Here is a 9,871-nt window from a genome sequence, read left to right as displayed (position 1 = left end):
GCTGGTGGTGTAAGCCTGGGAAAGATTTCTGTTTCCACTGGTGAGTGAGTCAGCGGCGGCACTGCCAAGGCCTGTGGCTCCCCTCCCTTCCCTCTGGCCACCGCCCACCACCCTCTGCCCAGCCCTTTCCCACAGCTGCTCGGGGTTGTCAGCCTTGGCACCTGTGTCCCCACATCACACCACGTCCCTGCACCTCCCTGCAGCTCCTGGAGACTGACCAGAGGCCCTGGTGGCACCAATATTCTCCCACCAAGTGTGTCCCAGCATGGGCAGCAAATAGGTGGGGGCACAGCATGAGGGCTGTGGCACTGAGCCTTCTGCTCCCCGAGGGAGACCTGGGGGCTGCTGGCATGGCTGGGCACCACATCCCAAGCAGAGCCCTCTGCCAAGCCCCTGGTCCTGGAGCCTGGCTGTGCCCAGACAGCTGAGCTGCAGGAGATCCAGGCAGAGGCAGCTCCTGGGGTGGAACAAGGACCGAGGCTTTGGTGCACCCTCAGTGGGTGCCAACAGACTGCAGCCATGGGCAGGCTCTGGCCAGGATGTCACCTGGTGCCATCCTCTGCCCACTGTACATCCTGCCCACCCAAAGACTGGCCACGCCTGGCTCACCTCAGCCCCGAGAGAGCCCAGCACTGGGCTGGCACCATGGGGAGAGCAGGACGCCAGCCTGGGCAGCAGGGCCAGGAAGGAGGCAAAACCACCACAAACAAACCAGCCCAGCCAGTAACTGAGAAGGAGGCGGGGGGGTCAGGGCTCACTGCCCAGCTGCACCGGGGACAGGAGGGAATTTTGGGAGCAAGGGCTGTGGCACCAGAGCCACCTGCCCAGGTGGCCTCGGCTGCCCTTCCCCAGCCACCACATCACTGTCATGGGGGCTTCGGGCACCACAGGCCCCCAACATCCCTGTCTCAAGCTTCATTTGCTGCTTGCTGCTGAACTGAGAGATTTTAATCTTTTAATCACGTTATGAGCCGAGGTGGTGCCGGCCACGCACAGGAGGAATGTCTGGAAGTCAGCAGCGCCCGTCACGGCGGGAGCCCATCCTGCCCCTACCCACATGTCCCCACTCTGTCCTGCTCAGGGACCCCTGTCCTCTCCAGCCTGCCTTGTCCTGTGACTGAACCTGGGACCAGAGACCAGGACCAGCCATCGGGGACCCGTGCCAGAACAAGGATCAGCTCACAAAGGGCTGCTGGGGCTGAAGCTCCCCACCACAGCCCAAAGGACCCAACACAAGGTAGTCCTCTGGCCCCGTGGGTTTCATTCCTCCCTTCCCGTGTTTTCTGACCGAGGGGAGCGGAGGGGTGTCCGTAGCCCAGCCCAGCACAGCGCGGAGCCACGGCAGCCCCTGCGGAAGAACAACAAAGCCCTGGAATTAGAGATGTGCTGGGAGTTTACTCTACCACAAAAAAATGTCAGAAATCCGTATTGTTTGTACAGGGATTTGCTGGGGATCGCTAGATAAAAGCCTGGCAGGGACCCAGTCGGGGGGAAAAGTCGGCCGGCTCCTTTCTGGTGGCGAGAACCCGCGGCCAAGCGAGGGGTGCAGTGCACGGCCAGCGCGGGGGTCGGAGCAGGGGCGGCCGGTGCTGCCGTGAGCCAGAGCTGGGAGCAGCGTGGGGCCGGGAGAGGGGGTGCCAGGCTGCCCCGCGCCTGGCACCGGCTTCAGGTCTTCGCAGTAGGAAACCTTTCCGCATCCAGGGGCACGGTCGGTGTCAGCTCCGCATCGCGAGGCGCCCGTGGCCACCAGCCGGGGCCGAGGGCCGCTGCCCTCGCACACGGACAGGAACGGGAGGGCTGCTCTCACCCGGGGCCCCCGGCAGCTCCGCGCTTGCCAAGCTCTGCAGCAGCGCCGGGGCAGCTGCTCGGCCGTGCCCACGCTCGGCTGCTCCGCGCCCCGGCACCGCCTCGGCTCCCAGCGGCTCTCGGGCTGCGGCTCACACTGGACAGTGCCGAAGCTCCTTTTCCCCAGGACCCGGCAGGGGCTGCTGTCCCGGGTCTGCGCCGGGATCCTCCTGCCTCTGCACTGCCGTGGCACCGTGCTGGTGCTGCTGGGGGAACGTGGGGTGCCCGCCCTGGGCTGGGTGCGGGCAGATGTGCCTGTCAGGTGTGCGGTCAAGAGCAGCCACATGGGACAGCAACCTCTGGGCACTCCTGGCCATGCAAGTCGGGTTAGTGGACAAGGATGGCGAGGGACAGGGGCAGTGAGGGATGGGGACAGACAGCAAGCACCCACCCTGCCCACTCCTCCCTGCTCAGCTTCAGGACAAATGACAACACACACAGCCCGCTCTCACATCTGTTATGTTTTAATACTGTTCATGTCTAAAATGACCAAAACCAAGCCAAGCGCTTGCAGCCCCTCACTCTGCCTCACATGGAGAATGAGAGGCCCGAGGGCTGCCCTGTCCAGTGCTGGGTGTGGGCAGGTGTGAGGGCAGGTGTGCAGGTGGGTGTGCGGGCACGACACCCTGGGCAGGCTCCTCCACGCCTGCTGCCAAATGGGACTTGCACGGCTCCAGTGAACGCATTTAAATAACAAGCTCATGATCAGCAAAAGCAAAGGCATCTTAGCCACATTTCCTAAAATAGCGACTGGCACCTGTTCCTGGTGCTTGGCAGTGAGGGGCCCTGCCCGCCCACAGGGCTTGGCGCAGGCCAGGGCGCGGGGCTATCCCGGCGCTGGCACTGTGGCAGCTGGCAGTGATGGCACGCGCGGTCCCGGTGGGTGTGCAGGGAGTGTGGCTGGGCTGGGGGCAGTGCAGGAGGAGCTCAGTGCGCTGGTGCAGGGCGGGCGGTGCCAGCAGTGGCAGAGGGATGCGGGACTGGGCTCCTCTCTGCATCCCTGGGAAGGCGATGCTGGCCGAGCTGCCACAGCCCCAGGGGCCACGTTGTCATGGGGGTGTCTGCTGGGGGCTGCTCTTGCGTGCTCTCCCTGCCCTGCAGTGCAGTGGGCATGGTGCAGGTGATGGGCATAGCAGATGGGGAAGGTTTTGGGCTGAAAGCCGGGCTCTTGCCGAAGCCCTGGCTGGAGTTGGGGTGCCAGGGCCAGGCTGCGTCAGGGTGCCCCAGCCAGGCACGGCACAGGGTGGGTGCAGGAGTGCAGTGGGACCCGCCCGGGCACTCAGACCACAAAGTGGAGCCCGTACGTCATCTGATGGCCGTTGTCCCAAGCATAGAGCACCTTCTCCTTGGGGTTGTAGTCGACCTGTGTGGTGAAGGAGTAGTGGTTGAGGAAGGGCAGTCGGAGCTCTGCCTCTGTGTCTGTGTGCGTGTCGAAGGCATAGGAGATCTGCCCTTCCTTTTGGCTGTAGGTGTCCACAGCATAGAGGATGCCACAGATGATGAAGCAGTTCCCGTACGTGTTGCGCTTCAGCCCCGTCTTCCAGGTGGTCTCCTTGCGCACCGAGAGGTCCGCAGGGTCAAGTCGGCTCAGGACGATCACCTCTTGCTGTGAGTAGTCATAGTCCACGGAGGGGTAGATGACCCAAAGCCCGCTCTCATCCACGGCAAAGTCAATGTCCGAGTGGCCCCTCCACTTCCAGGGTGTTGTGTCCTCGTACACCACATCATGGAGCTGTGCCCAGCCCGCCACGTACCGCTCCTTCAGGTCGTACTTGATGATGTTCTTGGTGAAGGCACGGTTGTAGTAGAAGGCTCCTCTGTACACCACGTGCCCAGTGCCAATCCAGTTGTAGGGCAGCTTGTAGAGGTTGCTCCAGCGGCCTGTGAGTGGGTGGGAGAGGCATTGGGACCCTCTGCAGCATTGGGGTCCCATGCACGATGGCCAGAGCACGCTGGCAGCAGTAGGGGACTTGTGTCCCCCTTGCTGCCCTGTGGATGCTCCCCAGCTCCCCTCAGCTGCCCACCACCCCAGGGCCCAGCACAGCTGGTGTCACACAGCCCTGGACACCCACCCAGGACGAGCCAGGACCCATTCACCCACTCGGCCGCTGACCCTCACCCTGCTTGAAGTTGTCGAGGCTCCTGAACTCCACCAGGCTGTTCCCATAGTAGTAGTTGGTGACGTAGATGCGGTCATCCTTGGCTGCTGGGTCCTTCATCCAGGCCCCCTCATTGCGCCCGTAGCTGTGGTGCTCCATGGGGGCCTCCACTGACTCGATGGTGCCTTCGCACTCCACCTCCTTTACTGGGAACCGAGGGGGAGGAAGAGGACGGCTTATCCCTGCCCCAGGCAGCTGACTGCTCCTCCTTCCCATGGCAGACTGTTGCTGGCTTAGCTTGGCCACGGGCACTGGGACCACAGGTCCGGGTGCCCTGTCCCAGCCGCCCCCGCTCACCCACCTCTGTTTGGTGTTTCGGGGCCCCTGGTGCTGTCGGCCCCCTGCCTGAGGCCAGGGCCAGGGGGGCTGCGGGCCGTGCTGCGGGGGGCCGGGGTGGTGCTGGGCGCAGCCGTGGTGCTGGGCACGGTGGTCTCCGTCTGTGCAACAGCTTGGGCTGGGGTGCCCTCAGCTGAGGGGGACAGGGGGCCCTTCTCCTCCTGCTGCTCTGTCAAAACTGCGCCTCTCACAGGGCCCTCTGTGGGGGCACAAGCTGGGGGTTAGTGTGCTGGCAGGGGCAGGCCCTGGCCCTCTGCCTCGGGGAGAGGTGCCCTCCCAACCCCCCAGCCCTGCCCCGTCTCCAGACTCACCGCGGCTGCCGGCCGGACCCTCGGCCGCTCCTGCCTGCCCAACCTTGTAGTACGTGATGCCTCGGACCACAGTCTGCTGGTGCGCCAGGGGCTTGGGCTTGGCCGTGGGCTGTGATCCCGCTCTGGCCTTGGTGTTCTCCTTTTTGGGCTTCTCGGGCTTCAGCGGCTTCTCCTTGGGCAGTCGGGGGCCTGCCCTGTCCCCCAGTGCCTTGCGGGTGCTGGGGTACCGTCCTGCCTCCTTCTCTCGGCCACCTGTTGTGTCCTGGGGGGCACAGCCTGGTCAGACCCACTTCCCTCCCATGCCCTCCTCTTCCCTGCTGCCACCGTGCCAGGCAGAGGGCACAGGCACCAGCCCAGGGGTTACCCCGATGTACCTGCCACAAGCCTGGGGCAGCTTGGCCCTGCCTGGCAGCACCCACTGTGCCTGCACGGGGCTGGGCCCCGGGGGTACCTGTGCCTTGGGGTACCTGTGCTTTGCTCTCCGGGACGGCAGCCGCATCCTTCTGCAGCAGCTGGTAGCCCAGGTTGGAGATCTCCTTCTTGATGCTGATCATGATGTCAGAGTAGTTCTCGTAGCGTTTCATCTGGTCGGTGAGGTGCTGGACGCTCTCCTTCATGAAGTCATTCTCCCTGCTCAGGTTGGTCTTGATGGTCTGCAGGAGAGGAGAGGCTGCAGCCCCATTCAGGGAGCTCACAGACGGCCCTGAGCCACCCAGTGGGGAGCACTGCGGGGATGGTGCTGCTGGAGCTCGCTCACCTCCTCCAGCGTGTTCATCTGGGCCACCACCTTGCTGATGTAGGAGTGCACCTTCATCAGGTCCATGCTGTACAGCGTTCCCTCGAGCAGATCCACCATGGACTGCAGCTGCAGAGGGGGCACAGGGACAGGGCCTGGGGTAAGGGCTGGGGCATGGGGCAGGGGCGCGGCTGCGCAGCGCAGGGAGAGGGTCTGGCCCCCAGTCCCACCACACCATAGATACCTTGAAGAGCTCAGGGGCCTGCTTCTTCAGCTTCTCCATCTTCCACTCATTCTCACAGGGGTTGAGTGAGGAGGGGGGTGCGGTGCAGGAACACTTGCAGTCAGTCCCCGAGCTCACCGTCTCCACGGTGTAGAAATCCTCCACGCGCGCGCTGCCGTTCCTGACGCGGCTGCAGGCGTCTTTGCTGAGTGGCCGCAGGATGCACTTGCAGCGGCAGTCGGAGCCCTCTGAGGTCATCCGGACCTGGTCCACATCACCCAGAGCCTGCAGGACACGTGATGAGCCTGGTGTCCCAGCCGGGTGTCCCACAGGGCCTTGCCAGCCCCAGCAGACCATCACAGCCAACTCCCTCACTGGTGCTTGCCCAGAGATCTCCCACTGCCCCTGGGGCTCATGGTTGTGCCCCAAAGAGCGTGAGGCATTGCCTAGTCCAGAGCACCCTGTCCCACCACTCTGCACCCAGGCTGACCGCGACGAAGCCCAGGCAGCTGCTCATCCCTGCAGCCACCAGTGTTTCGTGGCCCAGGTACTTCAGTCTCATTTTTGCGGCTGTTTCTCAGCCTCCAGCAAGACCTCAGTGAGCAGGGATGGTGGCAAGAACACCCAGCAGCGCCTCTGTGCCCCCACACCACGGCTCCAAGCCCACACAGGGTTCGTTGTTTGTGGTGACATGCAGCCACCTCGGGGTGAGCTCGGCCCCTCAGTCTGCCGCGATGGCCCGAGGCACACGTTCAAGGACTCCCTTGTTTCCACACATGGCCCTGACTCACGCTACAGAGCCCAGGGTGCTTTTCGGCTGGTTTAGCCCAGTTCTCCCATTGTGGTCAGGAACAGGGGAAGCAGTCCCTCTCACCCCCTGCCACCGGCTGTGCACCCGCGGGGGCCGCCTGGGCTGGCAGGAGCACGGCCAGGCTGCTCTGGCCGTCCCACGAGCGGGGATGCGCCTGCTCCGAGCACCCGGGAGGGTGGGAGAACAGGGAGAGGCAGTGCAGTGACCCCGGAGGGAGAGGGCTCTGCCCACAGGGACTCTGACTCATCCTGGGAAACAGAACGGTGGCAGAGCTGGGAAACAAGTTGAGCTCTGGCTCCCGGTCCTCCCCGGACCACAGTGGAGCACAGTGCGGCGTGGGAAAGGGCAGAGGCCCGTGGGGTCCGTGTCCTGCCTGCAGGCAGCGCCCATGGCCACACAGGGACCCTCCTCCCTGCGCTGGTGGCACCGGGGTAGTGGCTCTCCCTGAGCCGGGCGCGGACCCCCAGCTCCCCACAGCTCCCCACAGCCCACACGGGCCAGGGGTTCCTCCCCTTTCTGAAGGGCTGCAAAACTTCACACGTTTTGGGTTTCAAAAAAACCTCTTTCGTTCAAAGGGAAACCAGGTCCTGCTGGCTGAAGGAAAACACCAGGAAGCCAAAGGGCTGTAAATTGAGCAGAATCTAATCAAGCTCTCAGCAGGGAGCGGGGCAAGGACGCCCTCCCCAAACACCACCTCGCCAGGCTCGAACGTCCCCGGGCCCCCTGACCTCCCCCACGGCCACGCCGGCACTTGTGCAAACAGGCAGGACAATTCACAGCCCGGCCGCGAGCTGCCGGCCCCTCTGCACACACCCAGCAGCTCCCGGGCCCGGAATGGGCTGTCCTGGCCACCAGCAATGTCCATCCGTGTCCAGGCGCTGCCTGAGCTCCTGGTGCACTCACACATCCCTGTGGGAATCCCATGTGAGATCCTGGCGTGCCCCACTGGAGTCCCACTTAAGTTCCAAGCTGGGGTTCCCCCGTTCCTGCCAGCACCCAGAGCACCAGGACCGGTGAAGGTGCCACTGCTGCAGCACAGCCCGGCACATGCTGCGACCCCACCTGCTCCCGGCACCTTCTGCAGGGCAGGGCTGCAGCTGCCTGTGCTGGGAGCTCGTTCCTGAGGGAGCAGGTGACCCTGGGCTGTGCATCCCCTCCCTCGGCCCTGGCACGCTGTGGTGAGCAGGCAGGTGTCCAGAGCCACCAACTCACCGGAGCAGCCGCAGCAGCTGTGACACTGCACACAGAGCCTCTCCCACGGCACGGAGGGCCAGCCCCTTCCCAGAGACCCGCCCGGCTCCATCTCCCTCCATCCCGTGTGGGGCTGTGTCTCTCTGCATCGTGGCTGGGGCAGCCGCCCACCATCAGTGGGGCCGTAACACTAAACCTCGCTCTGCTGTTTGCCAGCTTGCTTAAACAGGAGCTGCATGTTCTTTTTACACAGAAAAGCCCATAAGCAAGGAAGTATTAAAAAACAGGCTCCCACGTGGGGAGACTCTGTGAGGGTCACCCACTGTGGTACATCGGCTGGGTGCCCTCTGCCAGCCTGTGCCCGACTCCAGGGGACAGCGCACACCAGGGCATGCACAGACCCTCTCCCTAACAGCGCACAGGTGGATTGGGACATGGGTGCAGGAGGCAGCTCATGCTGCTCTGCCTTCTCCAGGTGGGAATCCATGAGCACCCCAAAAAACCTGCGTGAGGGGCTGACGCAGCCCTGCAGGGGCTCTGGTGGTTCTTTCCCTGGATACCCCCCTCTCACTGCAGACCCCAGCCCAGGGTGCTAGCAAGTGGCTGCTGCCTCTCCCCCTGAGTGGGTCCCAGCTCCACAGGAGTTGCACACCCGTGGCTGGTGTGGGAGAGTGTCCCTGCACTTTGCTGAGGGTTTCCTCACTCGAAGTTTTATGAGCTGGGTAATTTTCCTGGTTTCCGGAACCTCTTGCAAGAGCATCCATGTGAGCACAGAGTTTGTGACATTATTTGGAGAAAGCAGGACCTTTGACAATGACCCCTGGCCAGCTTTTAAGCTGTCCTGTGGCTGCTGCCAGAGGACTCGTCTCGGAGGAAAACACGCTGTGTTGATAAGCTGCTGCAATGCACTCCTCTGGCACAGCTGCTGGAAGGCATGTCCCCGTCATGGGAGGGAAACCATGTCACCCTCCTCTTCCTCCTCCTCCCAGGCTTGGCACAAGGTGTCAAACACGTCCTGCAGCTGAGGCAGAACAGTGCTGGCAGGGCTGGGCCGTGGCTGACGGCGGCCAGGCCCCAGGCGCTGGCGCTGCTTGGGTATCCCGTGTTGGTCACGGGGACACAGCCATGCCAAGCGCTTGTGTGGCACACACATGCCCACCGATGGGATCTCATCCAACAGCAAGAACGGAGAAAACACCTCTGAGCACAGCAGGCAGCACCTGTGGGGAGGGAGGGATGGAGGAGGCGACGGCACCGCGTGGATCTCTGAGTCCTGCCAGCATCACCCCTGGCACCCCGCCGGGAACCCCAGCAACAGGGCATTCCAGGCTTTGGATATCTGTTCCAAGCTAAGTGCTGCCGACAACAGCTGTGTTAGCGTCGTTTTCCACCAAATGTCTTGGGAAATCCTTTCTTTATAACATTTGGTGATCCTGCAGTAGCTGCTCCCACTACCATTCCTCTGGGCTGGGTCCCGGTGTCCCTGCTCCGGCCCCGCTACGGCCACTGACCCCGTGGGAGACGTCTTCCAACTGGAACCGAGGGCTCCTGGATCCACGGGGGAGGCTGGCTCCCCCCGCTCCCGGTCCCGCTCCTGCTCCTCATCCCCTCGGGGGAAGGCTTGTCTGGGCTGTTCTCTCTGGCACGGAGTCGCTCATTGCAGCGCCCATCACCGCAGCGCCGGGGCTTGGGCACCTTCCAACCAACCGCTCGAACGCGCCCACCGCCCGGGTCATTCCCTGCGCCGAGCCCCCGCCGCGATGGGAGCACCGGCACCCAAACCCCCGCCCTTCCCGGGACCCCCGCCCGCTGCCCGTGTCGGGCTGCGGCCCCGCCGCTCCGCCCGGGCACAGAGAGCAGCGACCGCCGGGGACACCGGGCCGGTCCCGCAGGGACGGGGCTACCCCCGCCCGCTCCCGAGCACCGCCGTGATCGCTCCCGGCCGCGATCGAGATCCCGGTCCCGACCCCGGTAGGTGCCGGTGCCGGTCCGGGCCGTCCTTACCGTGGCGGTGCCGCGCACCGCGGCCAGCGCCGGGAGCAGGAGCGCGGGGAGCAGCAGCGTCCGCATGGCGAGAGCGGCGGTGACCGCCCGCACCGAGCGCCCGCTCCGCCCGGCCCGTCCCGTCCCGGCGGCGGGGAGGAGCCGCCCGTCCCGTCCGCCCGTCCGTCCCGTCCCGCCCCGCCCCGTCCCGGCGGCGGCACCGGCGCCAGCAGCGGCGCCGCGGCGCGGGGGCGGCGCGTTTCCCCCCGGGTGGAG

The 9,871-nt window shown here is 64.7% G+C and overlaps 1 protein-coding gene across 1 annotated transcript; it reads right to left on the bottom strand.

The window, feature by feature from the left end:
- Positions 1-2,293: 2,293 nt before the first annotated feature.
- Positions 2,294-9,745, bottom strand: OLFML2A (olfactomedin like 2A). The gene is made up of 8 exons (XM_042052545.1): positions 9,617-9,745; positions 5,632-5,895; positions 5,409-5,516; positions 5,119-5,304; positions 4,652-4,913; positions 4,306-4,539; positions 3,965-4,150; positions 2,294-3,726 (listed from the first exon to the last, which is right to left on the bottom strand). Exons 1-8 carry the CDS (start codon positions 9,680-9,682, stop codon positions 3,125-3,127), a joined length of 1,908 nt encoding a protein of 635 aa, XP_041908479.1. The 5' UTR covers positions 9,683-9,745; the 3' UTR covers positions 2,294-3,124.
- Positions 9,746-9,871: the final 126 nt, after the last annotated feature.

The sequence above is a fragment of the Corvus kubaryi genome, unplaced genomic scaffold (assembly GCF_017639235.1).
Source record: "Corvus kubaryi isolate FWS band 111438036 unplaced genomic scaffold, C.kubaryi_AGA036_p1.0 78, whole genome shotgun sequence".
NCBI lineage: Eukaryota > Metazoa > Chordata > Aves > Passeriformes > Corvidae > Corvus > Corvus kubaryi.
This window is presented reverse-complemented; position numbering and strand designations above follow the sequence as displayed.